We start from the raw sequence: 16,983 nt of genomic DNA, 5'->3' as shown, positions 1-16,983 counted from the left end.
TTTAGCGTTCTAATGTTAAGAATTACACACTTGACTAAACCTGATGTTTAAAACCTAATTTAGCTAACGGTAGCTACACTGTAGCGGCCTCTTATTGTACGGCGTTAGTTCAGTCCGTAAAGCTAAGTGTCCGTCAGTAACTTCCGGTTACCTTCATACAATGTGCTGTGTCTCCAGCCTACAGCAGCTCGAGGGGCCGCCATGGAGAAGCAAACTCCCGCGAAAACGGCTTCGGCGCCTTCTGTGTCCCAGATCAACGCAGAGTACGTCACACAGGTAACCACTCAGATTATGTCACACAGGTAACCACTCAGATTATGTCACACAGGTAACCACTCAGATTATGTCACACAGGTAACACTCCACAGAGTATGTCACACAGGTAACACTCCACAGATTATGTCACACAGGTAACCACTCAGATTATGTCACACAGGTAACCACTCAGATTATGTCACACAGGTAACCACTCAGATTATGTCACACAGGTAACCACTCAGATTATGTCACACAGGTAACACTCCACAGAGTATGTCACACAGGTAACACTCCACAGATTATGTCACACAGGTAACACTCCACAGAGTATGTCACACAGGTAACACTCCACAGAGTATGTCACACAGGTAACACTCCACAGAGTATGTCACACAGGTAACACTCCACAGATTATGTCACACAGGTAACACTCCTCAGAGTATGTCACACAGGTAACACTCCACAGATTATGTCACACAGGTAACCACTCAGATTATGTCACACAGGTAACCACTCCACAGATTATGTCACACAGGTAACACTCCACAGAGTATGTCACACAGGTAACACTCCACAGATTATGTCACACAGGTAACACTCCTCAGAGTATGTCACACAGGTAACACTCCACAGAGTATGTCACACAGGTAACACTCCACAGAGTATGTCACACAGGTAACACTCCACAGATTATGTCACACAGGTAACACTCCTCAGAGTATGTCACACAGGTAACACTCCACAGAGTATGTCACACAGGTAACCACTCAGATTATGTCACACAGGTAACACTCCACAGAGTATGTCACACAGGTAACACTCCACAGAGTACGTCACACAGGTAACCACTCAGATTATGTCACACAGGTAACACTCCACATATTATGTCACACAGGTAACACTCCACAGAGTATGTCACACAGGTAACACTCCACAGATTATGTCACACAGGTAACACTCCACAGAGTATGTCACACAGGTAACACTCCACAGATTATGTCACACAGGTAACCACTCAGATTATGTCACACAGGTAACCACTCCACAGATTATGTCACACAGGTAACACTCCTCAGATTATGTCACACAGGTAACACTCCACAGAGTATGTCACACAGGTAACACTCCACAGATTATGTCACACAGGTAACACTCCACAGAGTATGTCACACAGGTAACACTCCACAGAGTATGTCACACAGGTAACACTCCACAGATTATGTCACACAGGTAACACTCTACAGAGTATGTCACACAGGTAACACTCCACAGAATATGTCACACAGGTAACACTCCACATATTATGTCACACAGGTAACACTCTACAGAGTATGTCACACAGGTAACACTCCTCAGATTATGTCACACAGGTAACACTCCACATATTATGTCACACAGGTAACACTCCACAGATTATGTCACACAGGTAACACTCCTCAGATTATGTCACACAGGTAACACTCCACAGATTATGTCACACAGGTAACACTCTACAGAGTATGTCACACAGGTAACACTCCACAGAGTATGTCACACAGGTAACACTCCACAGATTATGTCACACAGGTAACACTCCACAGATTATGTCACACAGGTAACACTCCACAGATTATGTCACACAGGTAACACTCCACAGAGTATGTCACACAGGTAACACTCCACAGATTATGTCACACAGGTAACACTCCACAGATTATGTCACACAGGTAACACTCCACAGAGTATGTCACACAGGTAACACTCCACAGATTATGTCACACAGGTAACACTCCACAGATTATGTCACACAGGTAACACTCCACAGATTATGTCACACAGGTAACACTCCACAGATTATGTCACACAGGTAACCACTCCACAGAGTATGTCACACAGGTAACACTCCACAGATTATGTCACACAGGTAACACTCCACAGAGTATGTCACACAGGTAACACTCTACAGAGTATGTCACACAGGTAACACTCCACAGAGTATGTCACACAGGTAACACTCCACAGATTATGTCACACAGGTAACACTCCACAGAGTATGTCACACAGGTAACACTCTACAGAGTATGTCACACAGGTAACACTCTACAGAGTATGTCACACAGGTAACACTCCACAGAGTATGTCACACAGGTAACCACTCCACAGATTATGTCACACAGGTCACACTCCACAGATTATGTCACACAGGTAACACTCCACAGATTATGTCACACAGGTAACACTCCACAGATTATGTCACACAGGTAACCACTCCACAGAGTATGTCACACAGGTAACACTCCACAGATTATGTCACACAGGTAACACTCCACAGATTATGTCACACAGGTAACACTCCACAGAGTATGTCACACAGGTAACACTCCACAGAGTATGTCACACAGGTAACACTCCACAGATTATGTCACACAGGTAACACTCCACAGAGTATGTCACACAGGTAACACTCCACAGAGTATGTCACACAGGTAACACTCCACAGATTATGTCACACAGGTAACACTCCACAGAATATGTCACACAGGTAACACTCCACAGATTATGTCACACAGGTAACACTCCACAGATTATGTCACACAGGTAACACTCCACAGATTATGTCACACAGGTAACACTCCTCAGAGTATGTCACACAGGTAACACTCCACAGATTATGTCACACAGGTAACACTCCACAGAGTATGTCACACAGGTAACACTCCACAGATTATGTCACACAGGTAACACTCCACAGATTATGTCACACAGGTAACACTCCACAGAGTATGTCCCACAGGTAACACTCCACAGAGTATGTCACACAGGTAACACTCCACAGATTATGTCACACAGGTAACACTCCACAGATTATGTCACACAGGTAACACTCCTCAGAGTGTCACACAGGTAACACTCCACAGATTATGTCACACAGGTAACACTCCACAGAGTATGTCACACAGGTAACACTCCACAGATTATGTCACACAGGTAACACTCCACAGAGTATGTCACACAGGTAACACTCCACAGAGTATGTCACACAGGTAACACTCCACAGATTATGTCACACAGGTAACACTCCACAGAGTATGTCACACAGGTAACACTCCACAGATTATGTCACACAGGTAACACTCCACAGAGTATGTCACACAGGTAACACTCCACAGAGTATGTCACACAGGTAACACTCCACAGATTATGTCACACAGGTAACACTCCACAGAGTATGTCACACAGGTAACACTCCACAGAGTATGTCACACAGGTAACACTCCACAGATTATGTCACACATGTAACACTCCTCAGAGTATGTCACACAGGTAACACTCCTCAGAGTATGTCACACAGGTAAAACTCCACAGATTATGTCACACAGGTAACACTCCACAGATTATGTCACACAGGTAACACTCCACAGATTATGCATTTGCATGTAATTACCCCTCCTATTACCTTTGGGGTCAATTTGACCCCAGGCTGTTTTTCACTGTGTAAAACATATAAGAAATATCAACTTTTGTATGTATTTAAAGGGTTTGTTTATGTAGTCAACAAACAAACATAAAGTGACACTTAAACATGGGAAACAATATTAATTCTAATAATTTTCTGGAGGTTTTAATTGCTGGGGTCAAATTGACTCCAGGGGTAAATTTGAAGGTAATGGGAGGGTTGATCTAGAATGTCTTTCTGAAGGGAAGCAGAATGATGCTCTCAAAGAAGATCTCACCTCAGAGAACACCTGCTAATATGTGAGGTGGGGTTAAATGGAGAAGTGTGCCTGTGACAGGACTTAAGCACATCCTGTTCAATCGAGAATAGTCAATTCAATTTAGAAAATATTCCCTTCTTGAGAGTTTACTATTCAAACAGAAGCTTATGAATCCAAATCTCAAAAGTATAATGTATATATGTAGTTCAACTTCTGAGTTTTCAAACTGTCCACCACCCTGTAAAACATCGTCATGTTTATGCTGCAATTATTTACGACTATTGATGTTCTTGTTTCTTGTTTCAGTTGGCTAATAAATATTGGGCTCCACATGCAAAGAATAAACTCCCCTTTGACCCGAAGGTGAGTTACACTCATTGCTGCATCTTAGAGTTGTCAACATAATAGTTTAACCGATTTTGAAAACACATGTTCTATGTTTTGTATTTATCAGAGTTTTAGTTATGTGTGTTTTTTGGTTTGATAAAATATAATAATGAAGAGTAAAGGGCTGCCGTCACGGTTTTGATCGGGAGGGGGTTCATTTTGACCTGAACCCTTAAGACTTTTTACATTTTCTGCTGTTTGTTTAGGTGATGGAAGATGTTTATGAAAAAGAGATTATCATGTCCAAGTAAGTACATATATATTATATTTCCATAAACTGCTGTGTGCAATCCAACAAACTCATGTTGCACATATTTATCTTGTTACCTTCTTTCCTTTACATTTTCAGATTTGCCATCAGAAAGATCATGCTGCTTGAGTTCAGGTGGGTTACCTCCTCTTTTTATGAAGCAGTCCTCGAGTAAAAACAACTTGATGTCCAGTATATTCATGAATAATGTTCTCACCTTGCAGCCAGTATCTTGAGAACTATCTGTGGGTGAACTACACCCCCAAGGTGTCCAGCAATGCCTACCTCATGTCCATTTGTTGCATCGTCAACGAGAAATTCCGAGAGAATGTCCCAGCTTGGGAGGTAAGAAACACAGCGTCTCACCTGAGGCTAACTGTCATTGCACGCTGAGCCCACTTGTATGAAGAGACCATGTTCATACAAGTAACTGTAAAGCTACTGTCACCATCTTTACGGTTACCATTCAAATAGATGCCTTGATATATATATTTTTTAATTGTGTGTGTCAGGTGTTCAAGAGGGAGCCCAGCCATTTCCCATTCTTCTTTAAATATATGATGGAAGCTGTACTGGCTGGGGAGGAGTCTGCCCTCACTCTGAAGGAACAAACCGTTCTGCTGGTCTTCCTGGATCACTGTTTCAACAGCCTGGTGGGTGCCACTACTTTCATATGCAATGTTTTGACTCGGTGAAGGAGTATCTACCTTTTGAGTCTGATGCTGCTGCATTTAAGGTCAGCAAGAATGTTTGTTTTCTTTTCGATACTAAGATTACGAGGAGAAATATTGAGATTACAACATGTACACGGTGTTCAGGTAAAATGGTCTGTCGAATTAACATAGGTTACACAGATTTAATTAAATGCTATTGCTTATTATTTCACAATGAAAGGAGTAATATGAACCAACCTATCAAGCATTTTTTTGTAATTGTACATTCATTGTATCATGAATCAGGGCTTCTAGGCATGGCAATATATTTTCTTAGTGTATATCTGGACAAGACCATTTAAATGCTAAACCTCACAGTATATTCACAGTTTAATATTTGAACACTTTGATTACTTATTTCATTCTGGTATATTTGGCTGTGTACACCATATTATATTATTTTGCTATGTGCACCATCTAGGTCCAGTATAACTGCCATATTATCTGTCTCCAGGGACAGATAATATGGCAGTTTTTCAAACACACTAAAGTATGGTAGAGAAATGTTCTCCGTTGTTTGCATCTGATGAACCAGGGTTCGGTTTTGAGCAGGCATGGGCGTCTTACTTATTAACGCAAGCAATGCCAAAAAGACTTCTTAATACAGTTGCTGGTAACATCCACTAGGGGGCAGTAGCAGACTAGGCCGCAGCACATTGGCCGGTCCACTCCTCTGCAGCAGCATTAAACCACAGGGAAGCACTGCAGATGTCTCACTTTAAAATCTGCAGTGATAGCCTCCTGCACTTTGATTGTATCCTATAAAGCCCTCTAAATATTTCAGTTGCATACTTTTATTAGGGGCTTAAGTGTAATAAAAATATATCATAAACATGCAGTGCATTTTGACGACTCTCTCTCTCTGTCTCTGTCTCTGTCTCTGTCTGTCTCTGTCTCTCTCTCTGTGTGTGTGTGTGTGATCCTCCCAGGAAGTGGATTTGATCAGAGAGCAGGTGCAGCAGCTCATCTCCCTCCCTATGTGGATGTGCCTCCTTCCAGTAAGATGTCAACCTGTTCCCATAATTACTTTTGTTTCTGGTGGACACACCCCAATTATTTTCATAGATACACTGACTTTTTTTCCCCCTGTCACGCTTTGCAGTCCAGACTCCAACACGAGCTTAAGAAAGTCCCAAAGCTGCAGAAGTTCTGGAATCTAATCAAGAAGAAATGTGAAAAGATGGATACTGACGCAGCTGAGCAGTAATATTGTTTTCTTTGCTTGGATTTTCAGTTGTAGGCAGACGAGAAAATTGTGTTTTGTATCCCCTGAGTTTCTGAGCTTTTTGTCTAATTTGCTTTATTTGTGTCTTCCATCAGGGCAAAAGGAGAGAGGGCCTTCCTCTCGGCTCTCATTAAAAAGTTTCTTGGAGTTCTCATGTCAATTCCGCCTTCAGGTAAACAGGGAAAAATACATTTATTTCCCTTGGGATATTAATTGTTGTCCAACTACAAACATGGTATTCCTTCGGAAAAAAGAATGGCTGTTAAATCTTCGTCTTATTTCATGGAAAGAAAATAATGCAATACCGTCCTCCATTTATTGAGTAAAATGAATAATCTCCCTCAGGCTTTTCTCCCAAAGCAGGTCTTTGCATGGCCTCTCTTCATCTTCCCAGCATGACTCATGTACTTAAGTGCTTCTAGACGAGAGCTTGCCGTGTCCAGGGCCGTGTTGCCAGTATGAAATTCCGGGTTACCTTTTGTTGGTCCAGTTGCACTCCTCCCTCCTTTCTTCCCGAGCGGTGCAGCTGCCGTACAGCCACCGGCTCTGACTGTTGTAATGCAGGCGGACACAGAGGCCCCCCACCTGAATGCTAAAAACAGAACGTGTGTGTTTAGGTGGAATTCAAGGCTGACAGAGTAGATTACAATCTGAAGCCCAGCAGGATCCACATCACTCTCTTGCGTGCTGCATATCTCAACTTTAAACACACGTACACACCAACATGCGTCATGAGGGCTGAGGTCCCAGCATGCTGCTATGCTGGCTATGCAGTATCTCATCGTGAGGCTCACACACTCGGCATGGCAGCGTGGCGTTGTCCACATGGGTTTGCTGTCCTCATGACCTCAGTGAAGAGGACACAACCCCCTCTCCACTACCACAGATCCTCATCTTTTTTTCACCTCCTATGTTCACACCGTCACGTTGCTCGTCTTTCAGATTGCATTTGGCGTTGAAAACATGCATTCGCAGAAAAGAAGCAAAGCGCTAACCGCCTTCCTCTTCCGTAGGGCCCGTCTCCATGGACAAAGTGCATTACTGCGAGAGATTCATTGAACTCGTGATCGATCTGGAGGTAAGACATAACCTTCCATTCCAACGCTTTTTTTGCGTTGTTGTTTTTTTAATCTTTTTCCATTTGTACTTCCTCTCTCCCTCGAATTGATTGCTCTATTTCTAATGTACACTGCAAGACGATGCACTCTCTCCTCACACTGCCGAAGCAGACAATCGTTTCCACTGTGTATGCGCTCTGTATTTGCTTCATCATGGTCTCCTGTTGACAGGAGCAGTGTAGACATCTGTCTCTGCAGAGCTCATTTGCCTTCTGTCCTTCAAACTTCCAGCTAACTCAGGTCCACAGACAGCAGCTAAATGTCCAGCCTCAGCTCCACCCCGTGCACGTCTCTGTCATTGCGGTCTGCAAAGCTCTGCAGTATTTGAAACGGCACTCTTTGATTGGCCTATATGAGGTTATTTTCAGCCTGAAGACTTTTGACATCTGGTATCGGGGTTGTTGTTGTACAACAACCCCGATACCAGAGGGTTTGTGACCTGAGACCCAATTCCCTTCTGGAACGATGCCAGTGTCTGAAGAAGTTGATAAACACATGTTTGATTTGTATTCTTCCATGAACACTGTTCGGTTTTTAAATATCTCACCTTAAATGTGTGCTGTGTCTATATACACACGAGCATTGGGCATATTATGGAAGTTGTTTTTAAACCCATTGTTATTTCTGCTATAAATATTTGCGCTAATATGTTACTTCTTCTGACTTGTTGAGGCTCATCCGTGTCGGAACAGGGACTAATTAGATTGGCAGTGTTGGTCTAACCTGTGTCACTGCGGTTAAAGGGTTTCAGTTACATCGGCTCCTCCACCACAGATAGCTTCAGTTGTTGTTGACGTGCAGTGGAGGATATCATCCTTCTCTTCTCTCACGTAGTTCTACAACAAGAGTTGTCATTTTCAGCGTGATGAAATAGCTCGTAGAGATGAGAAACGTCTGTTAATTTAACGTAAATCATTGTAACTCGTAGCGTTTGGCAGCGTGTTGTAGGCGGCTGTGTGGGGCGAAGGCACAATGTCACATGAGCTCGCTGCTGCTGCCGGTGCAGAGCTCCTGTTTCTAGCTCGCGAGCTCAATAGATTTCCTCCGTCCGTCCTGCTGACAGGCCGGCCTCGCTGTTCCTGGCAGCGGCGAGCGGCCGGCCAGCTACCCGTCTCCAGAGACGCCTCCTGTCCTTCAGCGCTCTCCTTTTACAAAGCCTTAGTGGTCTGAAATCCATACTTCCCCTCTCTGATGAGGACCTGAAAATGAATGCACGGATAAAGATCCCTGTTTTTTATGCCTTGTGTATGCCGGCTGTCGGGGCCATGTTGAGATCAGAGATGGCTGCTGGATATAACGGTATCCATTCTGTGTTTCGGTGTCGCTTGCGGCCTTTGAAGAGCTGTTTTCAATGAATAAAATAATAGATATTTCGTTGTGTTGGTGTTTTGGATTTCAGTATCCCATTTCATTTTCACAATGCATATTTCTTTGGGCAGTTCTTTTTCAGCCTTTACAATGTGATATATTATATAACCCCCTTTTTTGTTCTGTGTGCCAGCAGTTCATCAACATGTTGGATTATATTCCTTCCAAAGCAGCTCTGTTATCACATGGTGACGGGTGCTCTGTGCTTGCCTTGGTATCTTTAAATGATCATGCTTCTAAAAGTCTTCATCACATCTCACTGCCAGCTTGTCTCACGACAAGAAAAGAACACGGATCAATACATGTTTGGATAATTGTGGTCCATATGCTGGGAAATGTGGTCGTTGTTGAGCCAGTTGATTGGTTTGACCCCTGAGGGAGGAGGGGGGATGGGGGGGGGGGTATCGCACCATTTCCACTGAAGTAGGATTTCCCTCAACGTAAACGTTACCAAATGCATTCGGAGCACACAGTTGTTGAGAGCTTAAAGGTCACGTATGTTGGCCACACCTGTAACAGGGTTCGGACGCTCATGGAAAACCTGGAAAAGTCATGGAATTTTAAAATGGTCATTTCCAGGCCTGGAAAAGTCATGAAAAAAACTTTAATCATAAAAGTTTTGGAAAAGTCATGGAAATGTGTTATAATGATATGTTCATTTACACCGAGTTTGAAATAATTATTATGTTTTTTTATAGAAAGACGCTCAATATATAAGCCGGCGTACACTCTCAATACGCAAAGTGTTCTACATTTTTTATGTTTATTCCGAGATTTCAGTTTGGTCATGGACATTTGTTTTAAAGTCCTGGAAAACCATTGGTCAAAATGTGTAAGAACCCTGCTGTAAGCATGTTGAAACCTGTTGTCGTGTGTGCAGGCCTTGCTGCCCACCAGGCGTTGGTTCAACACGGTGTTGGACGACTCTCACTTGGTGGTCAGCTGCCACCTGTCCAGCCTCTCCCATCGAGAGAAGGAGGGACACCTCTTCTGCCAGGTACCACACACAAGCAGCACTTGAAGTGATCGTCTGCTCGCACTCTGAGATCCAAACCCACCTCGTGCATCGAGGTAACTCGTACCGTCTCATCTCTGTAGCTGCTGGACATGCTGAAGTTCTACACCGGCTTTGAGATCAATGACCAGACGGGAAACGCCCTGACGGGGAAAGAGATGACCACGCTGCACTACGACAAAATCCTCTCCCTGCAGGTAAGCCGCATACTGGAGGAGCGACAGACAGACGTGCGGTGCATATCCTCACCGCCAGCCGCCTGCTTTGGCTCTGCGGTTTGTTCAGGATATTCTTCATTGGTGTCTGTGGGTTTTATTCTCCATGGGGAGTACAGGGCTTCTTGTTGTGGAATAGAGCAACATGAATACTAATGATGCTGCCAACTGATTGTCTTAGTCAGGATAATACATGTAGGGATCCTTGGTGTTAAATATGTATGTATTGCCACATGCTGGACAATTTCTTATTTTTTACACTCATTTTTGAGTTGTTTGTCAAGGCCATGTGGTGTATAATGTATTCTTTGTATCGCAGTGACCTGCTCTGTATTTGGACATAAGTCTGAGTGTTTTGCTTTGTGTTTTCTGTCTTTCAGAGGGCAGCGTTTGCTCATTTTCCAGAGTTGCAGGACTTTGCTCTTTCCAACGTGGCAGCAGTCGACACTCGGGAATCCTTGACCAAACACTTTGGGCATCTCAGGTAAATGAAAACATCCGGAAGGAATCACGAAACCAACAAGTGCCCCTTGCGGCCTTTCGGTGCACAGATGGAGGGACGGGGCGGAAGGGCATGCATGACTGGGCTGAGTACAATTGGAGTGAACTGCTAATGCGAAGGATCACTCGCACTGGAGCGCTGTTTTAGCCAACGGGACTTTTTCCTGATGTGTAAATGTTCCGTTTTTTACATTCTGCGAGAGAGAACATCGTAACTTCTCTAAGGGCCATCGGTGGCAAAGAGTTGCTCACGAACAAACCCGACAGCAATTCACCAGCCGGTCATTTAGACATCGTACCTTTTCATTTGAGGTTCTTCTGATCACCGAAACAAACGAGCCTGCGTTAAGCACACATGCAGACAGTTCCTATTTTGGTCCCGTGTTGCAGAATAGCATCATCAGCACCGTTGCTGCCGACTACCCTGCTAAATGGCGAGTGAGCCCTTGAACAGGCAGCTGGTACCAGAGAGAGAGAGACACGCCTCATTAATGAAATTGATTTGCAGTGGCTTGAGAATGAACTCTCTGAACAGCTGTGTTTGTCGGATCATGTTAGCTTGCCAAAGGGATAAAAAGCATCCTCACTTTGAATTGACCTGTGTAGGGTTTTAAACATGCGTGAGCAAGAGTGAAAAGCAATTGATTCATTGGTCATTTGTAATTACTGTCTTGGTATTTTGATATCCCAATGAAAACTCTAAATGAATGAAACTGTCTGTAAACCAGCATGTTTCTGCTCAAGGGAGTGGCTGATACCTCCGTGTGTCTCGGATGTGACGTCGTCCCTGTGATGGTCGTATACCCGTCACCTCTTTTTAACTTCTGTAGTGGATTATACATTCTAAAATCCCAAACTAAGTTCCTTTGAGTCAGGCGGAGGGTTATGATGCGAGTCGAGCTGAATCAGGTAAAGACTTGGACCGTTTCTCACGAGGGTTTTGAATGTAGCTGCGGCCGCTTTGTTCGCTGCTCCACAACCGTCACCAAAGCTTCTCCTGGGTAACTCCAAATATGCCGATCAGATTTAACGAGGCACTTTTCATCCAAACGACTCATGCTAATGCCAGTTCATTCCAGCTGCGCTACCCACAGGCTAAGCTCCCGGTCACCCGCCGCTCTGAATTTATCCGCTAAGTCCCCCAAACACACAAACGCAGCATTATTGCTTAGTCTGCCCACACACACACATTTAATTTCACACACTTTCTGTCAGTTACATAAAATATGTAAGTTTGTGTGAGTGTCATTTCAGGCCAATCCCAGAGTATGCATCACTTTGTGACATGAGGGCAAAATTGAAGGAAGTCATCACATTTGGAAAGTGCCAAAATAATGGGTGTAATTAATTCTGTGGATTAGTTCTTCAGTGGGGGCCTGTCTTTGGAAAGGGAGTTGAGATTCAATCAGTTCCACTCATTTATTTCATATTCTGAGGATATTATGTGAGAAGAAAATATCTGGTGAGAAGATGAACCACCTTCATTTTCAACAGATTCCGACAGCCATGAAAGACATTTGTTATGGTTTTTGTTTGTCGGGCTTGTGTTGTCTTGTGTTCTGGTTGTGTGTACACAAAAGTATCAAAATATCTGTAAAGTGCCCATATCTATGATATATGATATTCCTTTATTTGTCCCACAGTGGGGACATTTCTAAAATCACAGCAGCGTGTGATTTTAGAAATAAATTTAAAAAATGGAAATTGACATTTTTTTATATTTCTGATCCGGTTATGCCTTTCTCATTGCTAAGGTGGTAACACATAATCTTAATAAAGTTTCTGTGGTTTCTGAAAGATCTGCACGAGGGTCACGACGCCCTTCGGGCTAAAGAGTAAAGTAACTGAAGACTAATTTCCGTGATGGCCTCATCCTTACCTCAGCTGCCCGCCATGACCTGGACCAGTCGTCTCCATTACTATAAGTTGTCGCGCTGCAGTTTCTTGCCAAGGCAAGTAGTGTCCACATGACCGATGCCGGGTCAGCTACTCGGCCACGGAACCGCAACATTGGCAGAATTGCCCCCACGCTGCCCAAGCGCGACAACACGAGCAGCACAATGCATGCACGACCACGGATACGATCGGTCAGCGCCACGCGGGGCTGTCACGATGGGTCCGGCGCCTGTCCTTCGTTGTGCACCAGGTGTCACAGTGCGTCAGCCTGATTAACACAGGCCTGTATGCAGAGAGCCATGCCTCAGCTTTCCGAGACGGAGACGGGCTTTGATTTTCATAATCCTGTCACGTCGGTGCGCCCCGACCCCTCAGCACACACATGCTGACAGAGGAGAAACGAGTCAAAGCAAACCAAGAGTTGCTTTGTGCAGCCGTGCTAACAATCACAAACGATTTGATACGGCTGCGTACCTTCACACATATCGTGGTGTTGGCATCGTTCTTTGAAATAGCTTCTTTTTCCGGAGGGAGAGGCAGTGCCTTAAGAGAGGCGGAACATACACCTTTTTCTTCTCTTTTTGTAAAGCAATGAAACGTCATCAGTCCGCGTCTCAATCTCTACCCTCTGGACAAGAGGGTCAGCTAAATGTGTGACTTCCAAACGCAACTTCTCTAACCGACTAACCACTTGTCTATCTCCTCTTTCTCCGCAGTCCCAATACGCTCCACCGGGTGGCCTCGTATCTGTGCTTGCTGCCGGAGCTTCCTGAAGGGCAAGACACCACCGAAGACAAGGAAGTTCTCCTTGAGCTGCTGGTGGGTGCAGTCTCGGTTTTCATTCAATCGCCCGTGAGGGTATTTGAGTTTTCAAAGTGTCGGTGGCAGCTTTTCTTTGGGGGTGGAGGGGGAGTATTTAATTTCTTGAATTAGAAATCAAATACCATGTATAGTGTCTTTCACACAGTGAATGATAATCACATCTGATACAGAATATTCTTGGATTGAAATGCAGACGGGTAGATATGCGGCTTGTGAATGTGAGAGCTTATAAAATATACAATTTAGGACACTTTTTAGAATATAATATGGTCTTTATAATATTGCTTTCAATTTTTATTGCTTCAGATATTTTAATTGATTTAGATGGAAATGGTGTCGTTGTATGAGGGAATGAAGCAATACTTCAGGCACGATGTGTTTGTCAACTGGCAACATAAAAGATGCGTATTATTGCTGCAGCTCCACAAACGATGTAAGTGAACGGTTATTCTCCAGAACAATAACTGGCCAGTCAGCGCGACGGCATAATAGGTTTTGTGTTTCTCTTTTTAAAGTCATTAATCTTGACCTTGGAGTACATACAGTATCCCCTCCTCACAGCGCGCCCCTCTTGGATTTGCCTTCTAATCCAATTACTGCTTTATGTGGGCATGTGTTTGACGTAGGGTAAATTAAAGACGGTGCTGATGAGATTGAGAGCTGTTTTTTTTCTTTTTAATTATCTCTTGAAATGCTGGAGCTAGTTTGATTGTGCTTTCTGGTTCCTCGGCCCTCGCTCTCCCAGTTTTCATTTTTAAAAACCCTCCGGGAAACTACTGGCCCCTCGTCTGCAGACCGTTTCACCAGAATGGTGTTTCAAGGCTGTCCTGCGGTTATTCCTAATTACCCACTCTGACCCTTCCCGGGTCCTCTCCGAGAAGTGACGGAGAAGAGCTCTTTCATAAGTATCTGATTAGATTGATGCGGAAGACATTGTCAGGGGACTCATTTGTTTGCGCCTGAGGTTGCCCCCGGCAACCAGCATCTCTGGCCGAGTGGATTTAAGAGAAAATTGCCCCAGGACTAAACATCTACAACACAGGAGCAACATAATCACATTTTCTGCAGAGACCATATTCATGAATATGTTTAGGTACGAGAACCCATCTGAGAGGCAGCGCTGCTGTTCCACCAGAGCCAATCTGTAGGCTACTTCACGATGTTGGCCTCTTCTGGTGGAACAGATGAGTTGGTATTGCCAAATAAATATCACCACCATACTTCATAGTAAATAATTAATGTAATCATGTATTTTTAGGACCGGTGCTGGAGGTTAAAACGATTTGTCGATTCACTATTAGTTGATCAACAGTAAATTAAGCGGAAGCTGATTTGAGTTTAATAAATGACCTGTTGAAAACAAATATCTGTTTTCAGCTTCCCAAAGTAGAGAATTTGCTGCCTTTTTTTTCCTTTAATACATCATTCATGTAAATCAGGTGTTTACCGTGGGTATGATGGGTTAGAGTTCATGACTGACCTGATTTGGTGGAAATGTATTTTATTATATTTTCTGGTCTTCTCGTAAGCAAGAAGATAAATACCCGAGACAGAGGCAAATAACCACTTCTTTATTAACCCAATTTCTCTCTCTCTCTCTCTCTTTGGCACATGCACAAACAGGTGTCCCGTCATGAGCGCAGAATCTCTCAGATTGAGCAACTCAACCAGATGCCTCTTTATCCAACAGAGAAGATAATCTGGGATGAGAACATTGTCCCGACAGAGTACTACTCTGGCGAAGGTGAGTGTTCCATGTGTGAATTGTGAGTTGTTTTTTTAATGATAATAATACATTACATTTCTATAGTGCTTTTCAAAATACTCAAAGACGCTTTACAACACATAGTTAAAATATCCTAAAAGCTATGCAATAAAAATAACTTAAATTACAATAATATCTCTGAGTGAATGTGCGCTATAGGCACACATCCTGATTCCAGTGACACCTTGTAACCCCCACCTTGTGGTATCTCTTATCCCGAGGGCACTCATCTGGCATTGAACTGACACCTCTCTCGGGAATCCTCTTTAGTTGTAATCACGCATTTGGATTATTGTTCACTCTGTTCGTGTGTGTGTGTGTTCAGGCTGTCTAGCACTACCTAAGCTGAATCTCCAGTTCCTGACTCTTCACGACTACCTGTTGAGGAACTTCAACCTCTTTCGTCTCGAGTCCACCTATGAGATCCGACAGGACATCGAGGATGTGGTGTGCCGTATGAAACCATGGTGAGATGTCCCTCAATTCTCTAGGCTGGAGGGACATTTGATCCGGATTCTATCATTGTCATCTTGTTACACATTTTTGAATCCTTCACATTTTATTAAGACAAAGATTTCAAGATGTTTTCATCCCATACTCACATTTTCAGTTATTGAATAGTATTCTCATACTAGTTAGCATCTAGGAGTAATTTCTCCCGTCAAATCCGCTACACCGCACTTTGTCTTTTTACATCAATGAATAAAGATTCTTATGGTCTGCCTCCCTCTCACAAGGTGGCATAGCACATTGATAATGTTTTATTAAAAGACTGACATCTGGGACACCATATCTGGATCCCCATTGCTTACCATGCTACAGGATCTCATTATATCAACTGATGTAGATACTTGTTTGTTCCTGCAAAGGTAAATAAGTAAGCGGTGGTGCCATGCGCTCCCCTAAATCCATCTGATTTCATTCTTGCCAACAGCCCAGAGCGCTTGTTCACGTCTTGCTGCGTCTCCCTCTGTGCAGGCAGTCTGAGTACGGCGGAGTGGTGTTCGGAGGCTGGGCCAGGATGGCTCAGACCATCACCTCCTTTTCTATCGTGGAGGTTGCCAAGCCCAATATTGGGGAGAGCTGGCCTGCCCGCGTGCGAGCTGACGTCACCGTTAACCTCAATGTACAAGATCATATCAAGCACGAGTGGGAAGGTATTCGTCTGTAAATCATCTTGGCCAAATATTTGATTTATTTGTAATCACTTTTAATATTTTTGTTTCCATGATGGCACCATTTTTAATGGCAGGGGGAAATTAACAAAAAATGATTCATCCTTGCATACCTTATGACTATTACAGTTTATTCCTCTCCTCTTTTATTTCCCCTTGCTACATCTTTTCCTGTCCTCTTTTTTCCTCTTATTGTGTCTTCCAGCAGTTCCAGTCAGCAGTTTATAACCTCCATAAAGGCATCCCTCACCTCTCGCTCTATTCTATCCCACTGGGCCTTGACTCATGACCCTTCGCTACCTCATGCCTCTAAAGGCATGTGATGTCTGCGGAGCCTCCACCACGAAGCCTCTTTGTTTTATTTTCTGATGGTTTTTATCTTCATCTCTCCGTGTAGCCGATAAGAGCGCTGTAGATAATGTTTACGGGAGCGTGTCAGCCTTGAAAGACAGTGATTCACTGATAACATAGAAAGCACAATAAAGCTGAGCACTATAGCTTCACAGAGACGGTTATAGGATATGTACACCCAAAAATGGTGTATTGTGCTAATTCATATTGTATGCTTTCAGTAGGCAAA

The 16,983-nt window shown here is 43.6% G+C and overlaps 1 protein-coding gene across 6 annotated transcripts in view; it reads left to right on the top strand.

Annotated features, from left to right (window-relative positions):
• Nucleotides 1–16,983, top strand: part of aqr (aquarius intron-binding spliceosomal factor) — a 55,637-nt gene that overhangs the window by 328 nt on the left and 38,326 nt on the right. For 3 of the 6 annotated variants that reach the window (XM_056426175.1, XM_056426172.1, XM_056426174.1), the window contains exons 2-18: nt 178–276; nt 4,260–4,316; nt 4,547–4,587; nt 4,690–4,725; nt 4,815–4,935; nt 5,103–5,243; nt 6,233–6,301; nt 6,406–6,506; nt 6,624–6,700; nt 7,542–7,606; nt 9,895–10,011; nt 10,113–10,226; nt 10,625–10,728; nt 13,358–13,460; nt 15,087–15,207; nt 15,554–15,695; nt 16,207–16,385. In XM_056426175.1, coding sequence (XP_056282150.1) covers nt 178–276; nt 4,260–4,316; nt 4,547–4,587; nt 4,690–4,725; nt 4,815–4,935; nt 5,103–5,243; nt 6,233–6,301; nt 6,406–6,506; nt 6,624–6,700; nt 7,542–7,606; nt 9,895–10,011; nt 10,113–10,226; nt 10,625–10,728; nt 13,358–13,460; nt 15,087–15,207; nt 15,554–15,695; nt 16,207–16,385 — 1,687 coding nt within the window. Of the gene's footprint in view, nt 1–137; nt 277–4,259; nt 4,317–4,546; nt 4,588–4,689; nt 4,726–4,814; nt 4,936–5,102; nt 5,244–6,232; nt 6,302–6,405; nt 6,507–6,623; nt 6,701–7,541; nt 7,607–9,894; nt 10,012–10,112; nt 10,227–10,624; nt 10,729–13,357; nt 13,461–15,086; nt 15,208–15,553; nt 15,696–16,206; nt 16,386–16,983 lie in introns of all 6 variants that reach the window. The other 3 variants (XM_056426176.1, XM_056426178.1, XM_056426177.1) reach the window with 3 other exon arrangements.

The sequence above is a fragment of the Pseudoliparis swirei genome, chromosome 11 (assembly GCF_029220125.1).
Source record: "Pseudoliparis swirei isolate HS2019 ecotype Mariana Trench chromosome 11, NWPU_hadal_v1, whole genome shotgun sequence".
Taxonomy (NCBI): Eukaryota; Metazoa; Chordata; class Actinopteri; order Perciformes; family Liparidae; genus Pseudoliparis; species Pseudoliparis swirei.
Note: the sequence above shows the minus strand (reverse complement) of the source record. Positions and strands in the feature narration are given on the sequence as shown.